A 22,817-nucleotide genomic window follows, 5' to 3' on the forward strand; every position below is an offset into this window, starting at 1 on the left:
TGATTTTTGCAGGATCATGCGATATTGTAATAATGAGCGTGTGACCAGTGGCAGTTGGGGCAAGAAACCCGTTTGAAAACAATCATTATTTTTGCAGTTCCATTTGGCGATGCTAGTGTTGCAGAAATTACATGTAAAAGATGCGTTTATGGCTTTCAGCAGCAGAATGTTTGCGGTCGTTGTGTGTGAATAAAGCTAGTTCTCTCCAAGGACACCATCGTTTGAGGTTTGCAACTCGCATGTCATATTACGAGAGCTTGTATGCCGAGATGTCAGGTTTTTGAGGTTGAGAGATGCGATGATACTTTGAATCAGCCGAGAGTTTTTTTTTTTCGAGTTCTGATGGGAAGACTAACAGGCGAATGCTATTGCTCAGATCTCTGATCTCCAAGAACTGAGTGACGTGGCTTCCTGCCCAGAATCTTTTATATTGCCAATCCTAACAGAGAGCTGTCATGTTAAACCAGCAGCTCAGGCTGTAGTAAAACATAATAGCCCACAAATCTATATCCGGACCCCTGGGAGCAGCTCTCCTCCATTATAGAATAAGATTAGCTATATGAAGTCACAGCGCTTCGATTTGGGTTGAATTATCATAACTGCGAAACTAATGTTAGAGAGCATATGATTCATCAATGGTCTTTGTGCTGTATGCCATTGTGTAGCCTTCTGACTCATCGAATTATGTCAAACATTGTCTTTGAAATAAACAATAAAAAAAATGAGTTGGATTGAGTTGATGTCATGAAATGATGGTATGAGAGTGCAGTAACCACCGTTTTCATTTCATGGAAAGAATAATATCGGAATCAATGGTGTAAATAATAGTTTACACCTGTAAATGTGTAAAACTATGAAATATAAAGTGAGCACAGGCTCACCGTCTTGACATTTACTGTTCTGCTTGAATTTGTTCTAAGTGCACTGGAAATATTGTCACTCAGAAATTGCTAGTAAATTTCAGAATTAATTACAAAGAAATGGCAAGTAACACATTAAATTAAGCATTGAAATGTTAACGTAATAAGACTAAAATAGCATTTAAAAAAAAATATATATATATTTCAATAATGTTTTATTTACAACTTTAAAACTTGATTTATAACTTTACAGCTTTTATGTACAACTTTGTGCGTGAATTTTAGTGAAAAGTATCCGTTTTAACTAGTGCAATCGCGATTAATCGCATCCAAAATAAAAGTTTTTTTTTTACCTTATATATGTGTATATTTATTATGTATATATAAATACAAACACATGCATGTATATATTTAAGAAAAATATGTTATGTTTATATATTAAATATATTTCTATATAATATAAAATATAAGAATATGAATATATAAATGTATAAACGTAAATATTTTCAAAATATATACTGTATGTGTTTGTATTTATATATACATAATAAATATACACATATATAAGGTAAAAAAAAAACTTTTATTTTGGATGCGATTAATCGCGATTAATCGTTTGACAACACTAGTTTTAACATTAAAATAGAGAGCGAGGTAAGATGGAAGTAGTGAAACGTTTAATATTTGACAACTGCTTTATGATATAAATGTTAAACGTCTAGTAATATCCAGTAATGCAAACTCAAATATGGCCGTTTTGGATTTAAAATGTAATATCATTTATGTGATTTATATAATTCCTTACTGAATGTGACGAGGCAAGAAACGTTTTGCATTTTCGACATATTAGGCATACAAATAAAAGTGCATGTGTCAACTATTCTTTCAAATATTAAGATAAGTTGCTTTTTGTGTGCCAGAAATAACAGTGTTCTCTTTTAAAAAATGAATTGTACTTTCTTGTGTTTAGGTGAGGATGTGGAGGAGAAGAAAGTTCTGGTACTGAGTTACCCTCAATACTGTCGGTACCGCTCCATCATCGCGCGGCTTCGTGAGCGGCCCACCTCCTTCCTGACGGACCATGTGGTACTGGCCCTGGGGGGAATCGCCTCCCTCACCAACAACACCCAGATCCTGTACTGCAGGGACACTTTTGAGCACCCCACGCTGGTGGAGAACGAGAGCGTGTGTGATGAATTCGGTGAGTAGATTTTAAAGAAACGGTATAGTGTGAAACAAACTCTACGCAAGTATGTGATTTCACATACACATGTTTTTGTGCGTTGTTTTATTCTTTCAGGTAGAGATTGACCAGTATTGCATTTTTATGACTGATAGCGATATAGATTGTATTTTTATATTTAGAGTAGGGCTGTGCAATTAATCGCATGCCATTGTCAAGCGCATCTCATCAGTAAAGCCGGTTCCGTGATTGGTAGTAAATCACCATCACCTTGCATGCGATTAATTGCACAGCCCTAATTTAGAGTTATTGTTTGATAACCAGCATGCAGAAGTCATTTGTAATTAATATCTGTTTTACTATAGAAAAATATTAATAATTATTATTTGATTACTGTTTTAATCATTATATTTATGATGAATTGCAGATTTGTTTCCATTTTTGTCAAATATTAAGCTCCAGATTTCAAACTTAAGAATGATTACCTGTTTTTTAAAAAGTGTAATATTTTTTTTTGTACAGTCCTATTAAATGGTGCTATTTAGACCTGATAATAAATAAGCAATAGCCGAAGTTGAAAAGTGTGGAAATCTGTAAAAATACTGGTCAAACTGATCAGTTTAAAGGTAACTTGAGATTTGTTACTCCCACAATAATGCAAAAATTAATGTTTAGCATTACAACACTACCACTAGGGTTGGGTGTCATTTTAATTTGATCAATTCCAATTCCGATTTCGATTCTGCATATCAATTCCGATTCTTATTGATTCCCATTTTCGATTTCAATGTGGTTTAAAAAAACGAAGTCAAACATTTAGATATCAAACATATTTATTTTATGTGTCTTTTTGCAAAAAATTTAATTGCTGCTGAATACCATGAGTAAAAATCAGCCGGCTACATAAAAACTGGACTCGATTAAAAGTTGTTTGTGTGCAAAATAGAGCTGCGTGATTCTGGATAAATAGAGACTTTTTTTTTTTAAATGGAGGTTGTAGTTCTCTCACAATTCTGAAGAAAAAATATTAGACAACTAAACAAAATCTCATGGAATTTATGAATGGAATGATTTAGTGACTCACTCGAGATTTACTTGTTTCATTAGTGGATGAATCAGTGTTTTTGAACGAATCTCTTGAATGAATGATTCAAAGACAAATACATTTTTAACAGCCACTTTTCGCCAGCTAAAAATAAAAGGTGCGAATAGGCGGAATTGAAATTTTAATTTTACACCAAGTATCCGATTCCTGACCTTAAGTATACCGTAAGTATTCGGGAATTGGAATTGATTTTCGATTCCCAACCCTGACTACATTCTTGCAATGCACCGACCAAACATTTGCATACTTGTGTAAAGTATGTTTCTGACCTTACCGTTTAGAGGCTGATTACTGCTTATTTATTCATATAAAGATTCATTGCATTGGCATAATTGAGTGAAGAAAGAATGAATGAATGGAGGATTGATGGCTAATGATTCAGTAATTGAGTCTGTGGTCCCAAATAAGACCCTCGTCTTCATTACCTGACTGACGATGGGCTGCTGTATGAGCGCAAGCAGCTTTCTCTGTTGGTGTACAAACAGGAAAGAGTGACTTTGAGCTGGTGATTGAAACAGACACTCGTGGCTTTTAGCCTGTCGAGTTGAGAGTCGAGAGCTTGTTGTATGATAGAGTAGAACTCTCAGATGAACTGAAAGCCTGTTTTTACACAGGTCTGAGTCCGTCACAGTCCGCCTGCTTGTGTCAGTAACTTATTTTTTCAAAAGGGCTGCTGTGATATCCAAAACAGCGATTCGTCCCACTTTTGGCTGACGGTTAGAAAACCTCAACTGTGCATGTAATTACTGTCTGTAAATGGCGGTCTTTCTCCGATCTGTTTACATTCACTCAAAAATGAAAATTCTGTCATCATTTACTCACCCTCATGCCATTTTAAACGTATATGAGTTCCTTTGTTCTGTAGAGCACAAAAGAAGATATTTTGAAGAATGTTGGTAATTAAACAGTTGCTGGTAGCCATGGATTTGCAAAGTAGTTTCCATATTATGGAAGTCAATGGCTAGCGTCAACTGTTTGGTTACCAACATTCTTCAAAATATCTTATTTTGTGCTCTACAGAACAAACTCATACAGATTTAGAGCAACTTGAGGGTAATGAGATGAGAGTAAATCCCTTTAAAGCAGTGTACATTTTCTGAATGAAAAATGCTATTTTCTATTTTCTGCACTGATTTTTATTTTTTTTGATAAATCTGTGAGATTGTATTTAAATGTATTAAAATATGTTAAATGGAGCTGTACTGAGAGTTTGTGTTTGAATGCCATATTCAAACAACAGTGGGTTTGCGTGCAGTTCGCTTTTCCATACATGCTGCCAGTTAAAAAAAGAGAGGCTCCAGTTTACGTGCATGACTTCCTGTTGGAAAAATGCTGGGTTACTGAATGCTGTTTTGTAAAAGACGATAGAGCTGTTTACATAATAGCAGTTGACAAGATGGGTGAACAAACTGACAGTGAGTAATACAAGTGAGTAAATGGCTCCCAATGACTTTAATGGATGTCCTTGGGCTTCTCTGATTGCTCCAAAACACAGTTTTCTGCTCAAAAACCATGCTCTTGTCTCTGAAAGTTTGACATGAGGGGTCCTGCTCGAATCGGACAGCCTGCAGGGATTTGAATACCCAGATTAAAATGTCTTTGTTCTCGCCAGGGCTTTAAACACAACCACAGCACGCTGTATTGAAACCCAAAGAAGTCGTTCTGTTAAACTTCGTAGGGTGTTATTTATTAAGGCTTTAGTTCAACATATGAAGTCATTGTAAAGGCTCCCATACACTAGATTTGTTACAGCGGGGTAGATCTGATGTTGGCCATTTCTGAAGCCGAGAAAATCTGAGAGAGAGTAGGGGGAAAAAAGACTTCTAGTGCTTTTTATGCTCGAAGTGACGGCTACTTGGCGGAAAATCTTCTGCGTTTAGTCTTGTCATTAAGTTTTTGAAGCGAATAACAGTGCTTCCAAGGGCTTGGCGATGAAGAGGGGAGTTCTACAGAACTGAGAGAGGTCCAGTGCATTATAGAAGAAAGATGAAAATGGAAAGCAGCGCTATTTAAGGAAAAATACAGCTGGAATGGTGCATATTTTTAGTCATTTGTTCCTCTGTTAATGGAAATAACTGCAGGGTTTGGCTCGCTTGCATGCCTCTTTGGTCACATGTTAGGAGACAACAGGATGTTAAATTGACTCAAGTCTTATCCTCACTTGAATGGACTTTAAGAGGGTGGTTGGGGATTGAGAATATGGAATTCAATAAGTGATACTGGGGATTTTTGTTCAGGCATCAGCTGATTTGGAGCCCTGCTTGTCACATGGTTATGATAACATCCACTCCGCTACACCATTTCAGAACAATGCTGTTAACATTTCTGTTTTCTTTCCTGTCCTATTAAAACAGGACATGTTTGTTATTAGATGTTATTAGATGGTGAGGCATTCTCGTTGATTGGACAAACATTTGCTTTTATTATATATTATATTACCTCTTATTAGGAGGGTGGAGATTTTTACAGAAAAATTAAGTAGTTCATTGATATACTACTTTTTACATTTACATTGTTTTCATTTAATGTTTTAGTAATTTGATGTTGAGATATATATATATATATATATATATATCAACAAGTTTTAGTTTTTATTTTAGTTTTAGATTTAGTACTTCAAATTAAAGTAGACAAAAAATGAGAAATGTTGGCTCGTCATCTAGCTGAAGAAAATCTTTTACGTTTTTTAAAATATATTTTATTTAATTTCTATTAATGTTTATTTCAAGTACTATAAAAGCTTTTTATGGTTTTAGTTTTAGTTAGATATTTATTTTACAGGTAATTAAAATAATATTAGTCGTCTTGTTTTTTGTGAGAATTTTTTTCAATCTCTCTCTGACCCTAACCATAAAAATGGACATCTTTTGCTACTGTATCTTTTCACATTCAAATTAGTGACTTTTATCTGCACCATCCTTAAGTAACCACCACTAAAGCTGCATTACATCGCGACGGATTCACAAAACAATATGTGTTGAAACAGGGGCGTAGCCATCATTTCAGAAGTGAGGGGGACAGAAATGTTATATATATAAAAAAAAATACATTACAATATAACATTTCTGTAATCTATATAACCTACCAGTCAACAGTTTTTGAACAGTAAGATTTTTTATGTTTTATAAAGTCTCTTCTGCTCACCAGACACGTCCCCCGCGTCCCCCGCGTAATCTACGCCCCTGTGTTGAAATGTGTTACTCAAACTGTTGATATTAGACCAAAATTATCAGAGATTTTTTTTTTTTTAAATAACTTGAACAGCATGTTTTTATTGCTGGGATTCTTCTGCGGGATCTGCAGAGCTGTAGGTGCTACACACAGCCAGAAACAGCACAAGGTTTGACTGAATTTACCACATTGTACTCGCTAGTTTTTCTGCTGTTTAGGAACAAAAGTATCTATCCTACTTCCTCCTTATTACCTTAACACCAAATAAGTGTTGTTGGTTTGTAAGTGTTGGAGGTCATATTTACGTATCCAGCTGACAGCAGGAAGTTCAGAGTTTCAGAGCTAGTCATTTTTGTAGCTCAGTTTCAATAGATGCTCTTTTTGGACTAGGGTGGACGTGTTTTGAGTTCTGAAAGTTACTGTATGCTTTCGTAGTCTAATGAACTCTTTTATCTCAACAGATCAAGCAAAACTCAATTCCTCGTGATATGACCCTTTTAGTAGAAAGACACTGCCAAATCCTTCCCCACAAAACAAGGGAGAAGAAAAGACAGAGAGAAAGAAAGGGGGAAATACTTTTATCTGGATGTAAGGGGTTTGGAGAGGGTGGTGGGGGGGATTGTACTGGTGAATTATTGAAGAGAGTTTATAGGTTGATGCCATGTAATGGCCACACTATTATTCCTCTCTCTTGATTCATTTCCTACCTCTCATGAGGTTCTTTTTAGGAGGCCAGTGTTATTATGTGAGCGTATACTTATGATTTTACTACATAATAGCTGCATTATGGAAGGAGTTACACACATTTTCTCTGGCGCTTCAGAGAAGCAGCTGATGTTCTCAAGTTGTTCTCATCATTGTGACATGTGCTGTGTGGCAAGTGATCTCATCTCTTTGTTCCTCGCAGGGGTTTATTGCTCCTCCGCACAGCATTGGGATTAGTGATGGGAATCGGCAGGAATTTAATTATTTGGTTCTGATTCCACTTAATGATTCTGCTTTCATAATGATTTCATTAACTGTTTTTAGTACTTTTAAGGAAGCACCAAATAATTGATCTTAACTGTATTATACAATGAAGTGTATTTTGCATTTAAGCTTTTATTATTTAAATATTATATATTTTTATCATAAATTTATAATAAATATATTTATATATTTTTTCTGGGTTTTTTGGCTAAGAAAGTAAGAAAAAAAATAAGGTATAATTGCAACATTTTATCTCACTATACAGACTTTTTTCCCTCTTACTTCTGTTAAAAAAAATCAGAATTGTGGAATATAAACATAGAATTTTGACTTCTCTCTCAAGAATCCAAGTTTACATATTGCAATTCTGAGTTTATATCTCACAATTGTGACTTTTTTTCTCAGAATTCTAAGTTTATATCTAGCAGTTGTTTTTTTCCGCTATTGAGTAAAAAAAAAAAAAAACTTTTTATCTCACAATTCTGACTTTTTCTCAGAAGTGTGAATTTATATCTTGTAATTATGCATTAAAGATGTAAACTAAGAATTCTGAAAAAAATAAATCAAAATTGCTAGATATAAATTCGAAATATGTAAACTTGGAATTGCGAGAGATAAGTTGGAAATGTGTGTTTATGTCTCGTAATTTGGACATTTTTTAACAGAAGTGCAAGAAAAAAATTCTGAATTGTGAGACAAAAGTCAATTTTTTATTATTTATTACATGGTGGAAACATAAAATGTTATTTTATTAATAATTTTTTTTCGGGGGCTTTTGTGTGTGTGTGTGTATATATATAATGTTATTTTAGTATTTTTTTATTTATTAATCTTTATCTTTATAAATTCATATTTGATATATTTATATATATGTAAAAAAAAAACTTGACAGTTTGGCAAAAAGGCTCAGCAAAGAATGAATAATTAATATATTTGAAATGTTAGTTTTGTCTTATTGTATTGTTTTGCGGCAACAGGTTAATAACAACATAAGAATAAGAAGTGGTTCTCAATTCCCACTTGAGACAGAATCCCTCATCTGTTTAAGGATATGCAAAAAGAATGATTAAGAACAACCCACTTCTGTATTAGCCTGAATGGATTTGATGGGCAGACAGAGTGGATGCTGGGTAATCCAGCAGGGGCTGAGCTATGTGACGGGAATGCTGTGTGTATGATTACAGCGTGATTGATGTCCACTGCTGGGGGATTATTAATGATTGCATGTTGTTCAGCGAGAAGATAGACCCATTTATATTTCTCATCAAGACGCCACTCAGTTTCAACTATTCAATGGTAATGATTTGCTCTTAAATAAAACGGATTACATGCGATGACGCGTTTTCCTCCTTTATCGCGGTTTTGAATTGCAGAGGGCGTTCGGGTAAAGTGCGTTCCGGTTTCGTCTGCTCCTTCATTTAGATGGTATGTTTACCACATACACTGCAATAAAAATGGGTCATTTATTTTCCTTCCCTGCAGATCTCAGCAGTGCTATCAATGTGGCCTTCCGCGGCACTAGGAGAAATCTTAAACAGGCCGACAGAAAGGCGAGAGCTCTTAATAAAACCTGTGAAGTATTTTAGAAGGATTGTGGAGTAGTGTTGGGGGATTTATGGAGGGTTGAGTATAATGTTAGTATTTTGCAGTCAATGGTAAGAGTGTATTCCTGAACAGGAGTATTTTAACTTGTGGGTCATGACTCAAAAATGAGTAGCGGGTTTGTTCTGAAAGGATCACAGACAGCAGGGAAAACAATTCTAAATGGAAATAGCTTTGCCAAAAATATGAAACCATCAAAATGCGGTTGACTTTTAGTTGTTTACATATTTGGGTTTTATTTGATTTTATTATTTCATTTTAACATTTTTGTTATTTCTGTACTATTATATTATTTATATTGTTATAATATTGTATTATTTTATGTTTTATTGAAGGTGCTACAACTGTTCTAATATTATAATGAATAAAAAGGCCTCATTAAAAAAATAATGAGGCCTTTATAATGAGGGGGGGCTTTGTCCAGGGGGGGGGAAAAACTGGAAATTATATCATTAAAAAAAAACCAGCAGACCCTCATGACTGTGTGTCGAGGTCCATAAATCTCTTAAAATATCAGATAATTTGACCTTTTTATGATAAGGCAAGGTTAGCTCAAGTTGTAAAATGTCATACGGTGCCGCAAAACTGTAACGATATTTATGAATGAATAATTCTTGATATTTGGAGAAAACATACTTTATTTTAACACATTCACAAAGTGTAAGTCTAGGCTACTTTTTACTTAAACCACTTGACATTTTTATAGTCATTAAATCTTAACTTTTCACAAAATGGTTTAACGTTTTTACAAAATTACATGAAACCACAAACACAAATGCTCTTTTCTTTTTCATTGACAATCTTATATGCCATTGGCCCATTTAGCATATTGTTGGACCTATGCAGTTCAAGGGAATATTAATACATTTAAATGCTTGCCATCCAATTTTAAATCTGGATCCTCAAGCAGATGCGCTCTGGGAGTAGTTCTGGGAGGGAATGGGTGATGGCTTTTGGTTAGTACATGTGGCTTTTGGAAGCTTTGAATAATTGGATGCTGGGAAAGGATTCATCATTGTGTGAGCACGGAAGTGACTTTTTTGTATATTGAGAAACATCAGGCACTCCCTTTTTCTCACCCATAAGGAAGAAAAACATGGAACTGCAGGCAGAATTACCTATTACCCAGTTCATGTTGCAATCAGAGCCTGTCCTCAGGCATACTACTTAAGTAAACAAAGCTGCCTCCAAATTGATTCAGCATTTAAAGACTTTCCAGCGAATTCACTGCACTTCTCTTTTCTATTTAAGGCCGCCGTTTCTTGTTTAACAAGATAGGATATAAGCTGCTCTGAACATTACAACTGAATATTTGGTGGTTTGTTTACTTGACAGCACGCATTTTGTTTTCACCAAAACATAAATCTTCGCTAAGATGAGAACACATCCCACATTCTTTTGAAAACACTCATTTACTCATATTTCCCTGCACTAGATTTAATGCTAGTTATTAATACCGTCCAGATGTAGTGTGAGGATGGAGGATTTTTATGCTGAGATCAGTTCATACAGTAAAAGATGTTTATGATGACTGATTTACACACTTAACATAAGAATTTACAAAAAAAAAAAAAAAGTGACGTTTTGAAAAATGTTCTAGCTGCTCTTTATCATAGAATGACCTAACGCAAAACATCTAAACTAGTGTTCAACTAGTGCTAATTGTTAGTCGTATAATCTCAAATAAATGAAAATATGTGTGACACAAAAAATAATATTAGGTTACCTTACAATATTTGGTTATATTATCAGCAAAAACTGTATCAAAATGTAAATCTAAATCTAAAATGTTTCATTGTTCCTCACACATTACTATGTGCAATTAAAATTTAATGAACAGTATATGATTGTAAATTATTATTTTATTGGCTTTGCATGTAAGTATCATAACAAAGCATGTTAATACATGAATATGGTACTCAATGCAAGTTATTTTAGGCCAAAATGCAGCAAATAATGTTTCGTATCGATCTATATCTGTCTCTTTTTTTGGAGCTTGACTGTTCACTTTCATTATGTGGAAAATCATGTCTTGGACATTCTTCATAAATTCACCTTTTGTGTTCCACTGAAGAAGGACAGTCATGCAGGCTTGCATTTTATTATTGTGTGAACTATTTTAAAACCACACAGCCATTCAGAAGCACAGGAATTTGTAGCCATTATTTGCATTAAACAAGGGCTGTGTGCTTGTTAGCTCTTTCTCAGTCTTTTTTAATTACAGATATACACTATGATATACTTTATTAGCCAGCATGCATTAAACTGATAAAGTTTAACACAGTAAATAAATTTATGCTAGAAACGACTGATATTTTAAATAAATACTGTTCTTTTCAACTTTCTATTCATCAAAGAACCCTGAAAAAAAAAGATCTGAGTTTTCACAGAAATATTAAATATAAATTATTGAGCAGTAGATTTTAATCAATATTGTGTTTTAAACATTAATAATATTAGGATTAAGAATATTAAAATCTGCATATTTGAAGGATTTCTGAAGGATCATGTTACACTGAATACTGGAGTAATGATGACTGCTAAAAATCCAGCTTTGCCATCTCAGGAATAAATTGCATATATATATATATTAAAGCAATAAGCCCCAAGAAGCCGTGGTTTACTGTGAATTTATAACAGCTAAGTGCCTAAGCGGAGTGCCTAAAACCCCCTTAGCTGTTATAAATTCACTGTAAACTTCACGTAAACAGCTTCACGGGGTTTATTGCTTTTATAAAACGGTTATTCCATCACCTTATTCCATCAGTAAGGTTTCACAAAATAAAACAGAGCAAATAAAGTGTAATGATATTAATAAAAAAACAGTATTCTTCCTCCAAACAGTGTAGTTCCCCAGAATCAGTTGTGGTTGCAATAAAGTGGTTGCCAAGCAACAGACAAACGTAAACAAAGGTGTATGTTTGTAGAGTAATTTACAACACTTTCGAATGCGGCTCAACCAATCAGAATCAAGGATCAGAACTATCCGTTTTATATATATATATAAAAAGTTGTGTATAGTTACAATATATATGTAAAACTTACACTTAAATTATAATAATATTTAAAAATATTACCGTTTTTTGTTGTTGTTTTTTTTTTACTGTATTTTTGATTAAATAAATGCAGCCCTGGATAGAATAAGAGTTTTCTTCCAAAAACGTAAACTATTTTTTCTACCGACCCCAAATATTTGAACGATATTGTTTACACATTATATGCTCAAATTAACAAATCAACATATAGGAAGTGCTATATAATCATTTCATAAATAAAATAAATAAATAAATGAAAAAATATATAATATATTATTTTAAACTTGCGATGTACATATTTTTCTGTTGCATTCGCTGATTTACATGCATTAGCTCTTGAATTGGCGCTATTATCCGAGTACAGGAGAGAGAGAAAATGAAGGGTGAATGATTAGAATGAGGGAATAATGCTATTCAAAGAAAAGATGAGTGCTGCATTAATTGCATCAATTTTTTAGCGTGTTAAGCAGCCCACACTAATCGCAGAAATTAAAGCAAGAAAAAAAGGTTTTAACAGGGATCAGAGTTGGCTCAAGTCGCTCAGGTGTCTACGTCATGTTTGGGCCACCGTGCCAGCCCACTTTGGCTTTTTTATGAAAGGCTTTTGAAATGAGAGCCTTAGTTCCTGCATTGCCCTGGGTTTGAGCTCAGCAGCTGCTCTGTATTCTTTTATGAATCATAAAATGTGTCTGGACAGCATCCCTGAGCAATGAGAACTTCTCAAAGAGGAAAAGAGAGAGAGAGAGAGAGGTGCATAGTCTCCCACATCATTTTCCAGAAAGTGTTTTGTAACGCATCACATCAAATTAAAACCAAATTGCCATTATTTCCACCTAATGTTCCCACGGGGCGTTGGAGGTTTTTCGTTCTGACAGCTGAGAGCACAACAGACTACTTTATTTAAGTTCACTTATGCCACTAGGGCTGCACAATATATCGAAATAAAATCAATATCGCAGTATGGCTTGGTACAATTGCCAAATCACGCAGGCTGCAATTGAATTAAGAGCATGTATGCTTTAGCAGTTTCAAGTGTGTGTAGGTCATGATACAGTGTTCAGCATCTGAAAACAGCATGGTTCATTTGCTGTGAATTGAGCCGTTTGGAGACACTGATATCATGACTTCATGCGTGTAAATGAAAACACAGAGCCGAGATTCACTCTGAAACTGGCAGAGAAAGAAATGTCAACATGAATATTAGTATTGTATTTTTACAATATTTTAGTTTTATTACAATATATTTCTTATTTTATTTTATTTATTTATTTTATAAATTCACAATTTTTATATTTTGATCAATAATCACAATAAAGTCAGTTCAATCAATTATTATTATTTATGATTATATACTGAATTGGCAGTATTATTAAAATATATTGTTTCATTCTTTGTAATCACAATAATCTCGATATTATAATCAATATCACAATAAAATCATGACATTTGCTATTTTATTGTCATTTTGAATTGTGTGTATTATTGCAAAATATTTCTTATTTTGTTTGCTATTTTTTCATAATATCACAATAATCCCAATACTATAATCAGTAATCACAATAAAATCATGAAAATTAATTGTTTTATGATCATATTGGATTGGCAATATTCTTACAACATATTCTCAATCAATTATTATTATTTATGATTATATACTGAATTGTCAGTATTATTAAAATATATTGTTTCATTCTTTGTAATCACAATAATCTCGATATTATAATCAATATCACAATAAAATCATGACATTTGTTATTTTATTGTCATTTTGAATTGTGTGTATTATTACAAAATATTTCTTATTTTGTTTGCTATTTTTTTCATAATATCACAATAATCCCAATACTATAATCAGTAATCACAATAAAATCATGAAAATTAATTGTTTTATGATCATATTGGATTGGCAATATTCTTACAACATATTCCTTATTTTGTTGAATATTTATTCATAATATCACAATCTCAATATTACAATGGATAATCACAATAAATGACAATGATTATTTTGTTGTCATCTTGAATTGAAAGTATTATTACAATATATTTTTTATTTTGTTTAATATTTTTATTTCGAAATATCACAATATTATAATCAATAATATAATATTGTAAACCACGATAAAATCATTACTTATTTTATAGTCATTGAATGTGCAGTTTTATTACAATATATGTTTAATACTTTTTCCATAATATTACAGTAATCTCAATATCACAATAAAGTCATGAAAGTTTGTATTATTTTATGGTCATAATGGATTGGCAGTATTATTACAAAATGTTCCTTAGTTTGTTTAATAATTTTGTAATATCACAAGAATCTTTTATATTATAATCAATAATCACAATAATATCATGAGAGTTATTATGTTATTGTCATATTGAATTGTTAGTGTTATTATCATATATTTCTTTTTTTGTTAAATTTTTTGTAATCACATTAATCTCAGTATTATAATCAATAATCACAATAAAATCATGACAATGTCATTTTGAATTGGCACTATTATTACGATATAATTCTTATTTTGTTTCATTTTTTTTATAATTTCACAACTTTAATATTTTAATCGATAATCACAATAAAGTCATGACAATTATTATTATTTTATGGTTTGGCAGTATTATTACAATACATTCCTTATTTTGTTTAATACTTTTGTAATATCCCAATAATCTCAATATTATAGTCACAATAAAAATTTTTTAGTCATATTGAATTGGTCAAGCAGTGGGAATGTGGCCTATGAAAACTCAAGAGTTTGAACTGGAACGAGGTTGTTTTGTAATGGTTACTGAAAGAGTTTGAAACCCAAGTATGAACAAACAAAGGTTTTCTCAAATTTTTCCCAAATCTTGCAGCCCAAAAAAGATGTTACCCTAAAAAAATAAGTCATTTTTCAAAGTATTTTTTTGTAGTTATTATTTATATTTTCTGTAGAGATGCACTCCTCAACAAAATCACCTCACACCCACTCACTCTAGAATGATTCATTCTTTCTAAAAATGACAATTCAAGTCATCTGGTGAAAATTCCTGTAAAAACAAAATATCCCAATGTCATTTTTTCCCCAGTATCGTGCAGTCCCACCCATCCCACAATACTTCCCTCGTGACATTAAACCCACAGTTGAAATGATGTCATCAGCGTGACCCATCAGAACATCACATAGCCCCCTATAGGCCAGCAGGATTCATTGATTCAGACGTTGAATCACTCCTGCGGACTAGTTTTCCCCACCCCTATTCTTTATGGACGCTTTGAACATAGTGTCACAAAGTATCTTTTTCCAATAAATCCTAGAAGACAATCCAGGTTTTGGTCGTAGGATTGTCAGGATTGACATTTGAGGTTGCGCTGATATTTTTAGCGTCCTCCGCTGTGATTTAGACTAATTGCTCCGCTGACTCCCTTTAGTTTTAAAAGCTCATTCTCTGCAATAAATCCTCAAGAGAAGCGTTGACGTTTCTCGCTCAAATGAATCAACTCTTTCTGCGTTCTGGAAAAGAAGTCTGCGTGTCAACACTTGAATAGCTTTGTGGAGTGTTGTAAAGTAACTGGAGAAACACAGCAATGGCGTGCATTGATTCGGAATGCTGTGCAGAGAAAGTAAATATTGAGCTTGATTTTAGTTGCATGTATCCCCACTAGACTACTTACAGGCAAGTTTAATAATTCATGGCAAAAAATGGAGCTCACCCTTTTGGGGCCAAGAATGATTTTTTTACTCTCACGCTGGCAAGAAATCTGCTTTTGAGACGGGTGAAATGTCACTCGAAGACTGATTGGGATTTAATTCACATTTTTCACATTGCGGCCTGGTTTTCCCAGCAACGTTTAGATGTGCATCCTATGATTTATTGTCATGCTGACATCCTCGCTGCATTTCCCCTATAAACATTTAATGAGACCGAATACGTGGACGTGAAAGAAATGCGCATGAAATCTGTCTGATAGTAGCTTTAAAGTAAACTATGTAGCAAGAGCATCAGGAAAACATTACTTCCTTGTTTGTGTCTCTTGCCGGTCAGAAAAGTTTCTAGTTATTATTTAAGAGGCATATAACGGATGTAATTTGTAATTCGATAACATGAGGCTTTCCGAGGCCCCTTGACTACGCTTTATCTCATCTATCTCGAGTAAATAGTTTTCCGTGGAATGAGTGTGCATGTTTTTTTCCTGCTTGTTGCATTTTTGCAGCGAGTAATGTGTGTCCTTATAATTTTTAGCTTGGCAATTAAAGGCCACCGCTGTTACATCGAGCCCGCTGTGGATGCGGATGAAAGCAACAGCAAATGCTGTTTCTCTGATATGGGCATTTGCGAATGTTAAGACGTGTTTAAAGAGGGTTTTTTTCTGTTTATAGTCTCTTTATGGAATTGCAAAATAGAAGGCACGCTCTGTTTTCCCACAGCATTGCCATGTGAACAATTGGAGATTGTCAAATAGATTTCAGCTGCACACTTTAACGGTAAATTACAGTGAAAGCTCTTTGTTTGTCCACTTGCATGTTTTTTTCCTCCTTGTTGCATTTTTGCAGCGAGTAATGTCTGTCCTTATAATTTTTAGCTTGGCAATTAAAGGCCACCGCTGTTACATCGAGCCCGCTGTGGATGCGGATGAAAGCAACAGCAAATGCTATTTCTCTGATATGGGCATTTGCGAATGTTAAGACGTGTTTAAAGAGGGTTTTTTCTGTTTATAGTCTCTTTATGGAATTGCAAAATAGAAGGCACGCTCTGTTTTCCCACAGCATTGCCATGTGAACAATTGGAGATTGTCAAATAGATTTCAGCTGCACACTTTAACGGTAAATTACAGTGAAAGCTCTTTGTTTGTCCACTTTCATTTTTTGTCAAATACATTATGAACGCTCGAATGTTTGGATCTTTTTTTATTGCGGGTTATGCAATGTTCCTAAATGCCACACAGAGCTTTCTATTTGGAGCGCTTGAGCTTTTTACATCAAATTAATCCATAAAAGGCTTTTCCTCCCGTCTAAACAATGACCAATAAACACGGCAACCACGGCTAAGCAGCTCAGAGAGGAACTTCAATAACATGCTCATTACTCAGATGGGTATTTATAGTCACATACTGCTTAATCTCGGTTCTCTTTCAGCCAGTGGTCTCGATTTCTTGCCTGAATGTTATTATCACAGGAAGTAGGGCGCTAACTGTTCTTCACATATTAAACTTTAATCAGATCCTAGTTTTTAGCGTAGCCATTAGCAATTGACATATTATAGATTCAGACTTGTCTTTTGCCATCTGTGCTTTTTTTTGTCATTAATCAGACGCTGGGACGAGCAACAGAACTGATTCCATTCACACACCAGGCTTAATAAGCAGCATACGTTTTAAGTGTGAATGGGGCGAACGGATAAGGCACACAGGGTGACTGGTTTAGGGAATGATGGGACTGTGAGGTGGTATTAGAGGTGTGGGTTCAAATTAAAGCTCTGATAATGGCCCCTCTATCTGTAAAATGCTGTAGTGAACAGTGGGGATTTTGATTTCTCAGCTCCTCACACACTAACACATATCGTATCTGCAGATTGTGTTATATATATATATATATATATTAGGGCTGTAAAGCGATTACAATTTGAATCTAATTAATTATATGATGTTGCGATTAATTAATCTAATTAATCACAAAATCTCTCTCTCTCTCTATATATATATATATTATTTTACAATATATATATATATACAGTGTATATACAGTGGGTACGGAAAGTATTCAGACCCCCTTAAATTTTTCACTCTTTGTTATATTGCAGCCATTTGCTAAAATCATTTAAGTTAATTAATTTTCCTCATTAATGTACACACAGCACCCCATATTGACAGAAAAACACAGAATTGTTGACATCTTTGCAGATTTATTAAAAAAGAAAAACTGAAAAATGCTCAGTATTTAGTAGAAGCACCCCTTTGATCTAATACAGCCATGAGTCTTTTTGGGAAAGATGCAACAAGTTTTTCACACATGGATTTGGGGATCCTCTGCCATTCCTCCTTGCAAAATTATTCATTTTTTTATTTGGCTTTGTATTCACTGTACGTATGTAATATATAGAAGTAGATATATTATTGTAAAATCTATCCAGTAGTACATGCAATAAAGTTATCTTGTACTGTATATTACATTTATTGCTTACATTGTGAGTCAGGACTATTGTACTGCATTACAGTGACTTATAACCAGCTCCTGCAAACATACAGCATGTGATTGATTATGTCTCTGAGAAGCTGACATGAATTTTTGGAGGACTCTGGGTTTTCCTTTATGACCTCGTGTGGACAAATGGAGCGGATTGATATCGCTGAGTGATTGATGATGCACGAGCACTCAGAGCACGATCTGACTGGCTGAGGAGGATCACATGTCACCCGTCTGTTCCTTGTTTAGCTGACCTGAGCTGATTTGCGTCAGATACAGTATATTTGACTGACGTGGCATTCGGTGCTCTGCAGATGCATTCTGAGAAGAATAAAACCATTTGTTTTTAATCTACTGACTGCTGCTCGACAGTCGTGCATGAATAATGCCCTGCTTGCTTATGCGTAGACAAATACACATTTAATTGCATTACGTTTTGCAATTGCGTGTCCTGCATGGCCCCGGCCATGCTGAAAGGGAATCCCCCGCTGTGAGCAGTTCCAGGTAAAGAGCCAGATTCCCTGCAGGTGTTCTCTGAGCACGGATCCATCCATATTCATTTCTGCTACATGCAGAGGACATCTCTGTTTCCACACTTTTTCTCTTTCATTTGACTTTTTCAATTCATTAGATGCAAGAGCTCCAAACATCAGTGAGATCTCAGATGAGAGGCTATCCATCAATTAATATCTCTGTGAGGGGCACATTTGGCCGCATCATAACTATTTTGAGCAATGCGTGATCTTTTTTTCCTACTTAGCTATTAATAAACTGTCAGATATGGGCAGATTTAACAGTAATTTCATACAAAAATATTGAATAAAAATTTTACTTTAATCAATGCGTCATTTTCTATCATAACAAGTTACTGTAAAACATATTGTGCTACTTTGTGGGATAACAGAGTAAATAGTTGGTTTTATTTACAGTCACCATTACTGTGATTAGTGTTCCTTTGGCTGCATGGGATCTTGGATCTTATTTTCTTTTAATTAATTTTCTAACAGCCACAATGGTTTGCACCGTGTTACATGGGCAATAATAAGCTAGGCTTAAGATATTGTAGTAATAATAATATTTTATAAGCAATTAAGTGTGTTGCAATTATATTGTTGTGAGCTCGCTGAATATTAACTGGTCAACCAGTCATGCACACAGATCAGCACTCGGCTTTATTGCAAAATAACTAACTAAAAAATAACAGGAAAATAAACTTGAAAATACATGCTTTATGAAATCTGTTTTATTATGCTCCTAAATTCTGTTTTACCCCCCACACCAATTCTGTTTTCCATTGTCATAATTTTAATTATTAAAAATGTAATTATCATTATTGACATTTTGTTGAAGTTCTGTGTGATTTTTCTGGATTCTGTGTTTTAAAAGAAATGTATTATCAAAAATGGTGGTAATCAAATGCATAATATTTCAATATTTATCTTTTAAAATGTAATCAAATGAAATTTGAAAATATTACTGTTTTCTGTATTAAAACATGGAGGACAAATTGTGTGATATTGTGTAATATTCCTTAAATAATGTTTTGATAAAAGTTGTCCAAAATTGTCCCTAAATTGTCATTTTTATTACATTGAGAAGTACATTCTAGTGTACAACAGTAATATTTTTCTCTCATATCTTCAAGTTTCTGTGTGTATGATGATAATTTTATGAAATTATATCAAATGCATGTGAAATAGTTAAATGCTCAAGTACATGAAAACATGCCACTCATTCACACAGAGACATGCAAACTTCAAATGTATCTATTTAGTCTTTTTACAGTTTAGTATTCACAGACATAGGCTAAGTTCATATTGCAAATTAAGTGTGCAGCTCTACTTTGGTTTATTAATCCAAATTACGCATTATACAGTAAATTCCATTTTATGACTGGATTTCACTAGAGTTTTCCACTTCGCGGAGATCAAATAGCAAATGGAAGTCACAGTAATCTCAATCTGAATTTTAAATAAATGATAGAACTACTTCTGTAAAAATGACTGTGATAATTTGACAGCTAGTAGGCAGAAATACACCGGAAATTCAACCTGAAATTCTTTCCACTGCCACAAATCTTTGGGTCTCCCTGAGGTGATTTGGTTTGAATTCCATGCGGCAACAACGGAAGCAAATAAACAATGTTGCACATAAGCAAAGCTACCTTTTGTCACAGCTTTGCGCACCTCAGCTACGGCTCTTGAGTTATGTGAGGAAACAATAACCTAGCCATGAGGTGTTTCAGCTGCTTTTAAACTTTGAAGCAAAGATATGCTTGTCAGAGACCCCCCCCCCACCCCAGGGCTTTAGGGCACAAACGCGCTTTGCTTTGCATACCACGCTGACATATCAATGACCCAGGGGACAAATTTGCCCCGCATTGTATTTCACTGTAATTAACTGTCATTACGCTGAGTGGTTCTGGCTACTTGGGAAATTAAAAAAGGGGGTTTTGTTACGAATAAACAAGATAATAACCGCTGTGTTTGTTCTCAAAGAGGTTTCTGTTTATTTGATCATATACAGTGAGTATTAGATACAGAGAGGAGCGTTAACATTGTCAGAGCAAAAGGCTTGGACCCCGGTTGGGTTTGCATAGCGCAGTAGCATTCATGCAGAAATAATGGAGTACCATTGTGAAGAGCTTCTTTAATAGCCCTCCGCTATGCTTAAACAATTAGTTAGTGCATTGCGCCTCCCCTGCCATTTGGAGCAGAGTATCGCTAGGCAAATCATACATCATTCCAAGGATGTAAACGTGAGGGGTGAACATGCTGTTTCAACAAGGTCATTGGGAAGCATGTGAGGAATAATTACAACACAAAAAGCTCTTGTGGAAGAAAAAAAACAGCCAGTGGCCTAAATTGGATGGTGTTGATATGAGGGACCGGTTTGTGTTTGATCTGGATCCTTTCCTCATTTTTCTCTGGCCGACTTACATATTCTAAATCTGATTATATTTTTCTAATATGGGTGCATATTAATGCTTATTAAAATGTGTGTTATAATAATATCATAATTAATGTTTGTTTGGCATATTTTTGTAGGCCTGCCCGTAAGTTAGCTTTATCCTGGTTACCTTCGATTCGATTTTCCCATTGGCTTTTGAATTATTGCAGAAAAAAATGAATTATTGCAGAAAATGAGTTCTGTGACTAACAAAAGTTTTGATTCTTACCCATTTTTGATCATGACGATCTTCACAAATGAACATAATGTTTGAATGACTTTAAAGCCTGAATACAATTACCAAAAGTAAAAAGCGAAATGTAGGCTATAAACGAACTACACCATGGTCACATGACTTAAACGTCACCACTATTAAGCTTCTTTCGGTCTTGATCTAAAAAAACATTTTCCCTGAAGGTTTGAATTAGAATAGGTTGTAAGAACATGATTTTCAATGTTTTGCTTACATCTACACACTTTTCACTTTTTAAGACTAAAACAAAAATATGGATTCATTGTTATTCTTAATTAAAAAGCACAACAACAATAAAACGGTAGGATACAATGACAAACTAGCTTACAAAACGTTGAGGCATGGCACACACTGCATGCTGTATTATATACAGACTAATAAATTACAGAAAGTTTAGCAAACACTGAGGAATGAAATTTAAAAAAATAATAATAAAAGAGAGCCTCCATAGCGTAACGTGAGGTAAACAGCAAAGATAACAAGCTTTTCAAAATGAAAACAAAAAGAAAAGTAAAACTAAACTTACTGTTGGTGATAGTGCTTGCATGTTTTTTTTACCCACAAGAATACCAACATGTTCACCCTCTCCGATTTAAGAAACGGTCTTTTACTTTACTTTAGCTTGAAAACCATCCATCGTTTCCTAAATATATATACAGAAATACTTTGATGACAGACTTTGCTCGGGCATTTTAGAATGACCATAACATTTCAGATAGTCAGGTTTGCCGTTGCATAGCGCAAAGTTACATTACTTTTTTGATGCGCAAGGAGGAATTTATTCGACAAATGCGTTTCCATCTCCCATTATTCGCATTAACCCTTTTTCGCACAAGTCAAAAACCACCTCAAGCAAGCGTAAAAACTTTTTTTGCGAATTAAGGGATTTTTATTTGAAATTTGGCGTTTCCATCACTTGTTTCTGATGCAATACTTCAAAATATGCATAAAAACAAGGTGATGGAAACATAGCTAGTGAGGATGTGAAAGCGGACTAGTGAGTAGATGATTTTACCTGTTTGATGTGGTGACGTTTAATGTCCCCAACAACCTCTGTAGTCACATTTAGCCACTTGTTAGCAACCACCTTTTTCAAGACAAGTAAAAGCTTTAAAAATCACAAGGGGGTATTACTTATATATTTTATGTTGTAGTATAAAACATGAAAGATCTTAAGTTTGTGTTAATTACAGACCTTATGTCAGGCATTTAACCAAAAATCCCTTCAAAACACCCATCGACCTCAGTACGATGGAAACGGAAGTGCTAAAATGCTATCTTGTTTCTGGATTTTGGCCTTTAAAAATGCATCATCCCTGCAGCACTATTAGAAAATCACAGTGTTAGCTCGCCAGCTACTTTGTGAGACATGCTATTTATGTAGTTCTGCCTGGGTAAAGTGTTCCAAATCAGTCACTTATAAGATTCAGTTTAATTTAGGATGCTGCCTTAGAAGGTAGCTGCCTTTGTAGACTGCTAACTGAGTTTTGGTTCAAGCTGTTCAGTATTAGAGTGAA

The 22,817-nt window shown here is 34.2% G+C and overlaps 1 protein-coding gene across 1 annotated transcript in view; it reads left to right on the forward strand.

Moving 5' to 3' along the window:
- Window positions 1-22,817, forward strand: part of arid5b (AT-rich interaction domain 5B) — a 126,717-nt gene that overhangs the window by 37,707 nt on the left and 66,193 nt on the right. Inside the window, exon 4 of the mRNA XM_016559567.1 lies at window positions 1,831-2,061. Within this exon, the coding sequence (XP_016415053.1) occupies window positions 1,831-2,061 (231 nt within the window). The remainder of the gene's footprint in view (window positions 1-1,830; window positions 2,062-22,817) is intronic.

This window comes from Sinocyclocheilus rhinocerous, unplaced genomic scaffold, assembly GCF_001515625.1.
Source record: "Sinocyclocheilus rhinocerous isolate Xijiao unplaced genomic scaffold, SAMN03320098_v1.1 scaffold768, whole genome shotgun sequence".
In the NCBI taxonomy this organism is placed as follows: Eukaryota; Metazoa; Chordata; class Actinopteri; order Cypriniformes; family Cyprinidae; genus Sinocyclocheilus; species Sinocyclocheilus rhinocerous.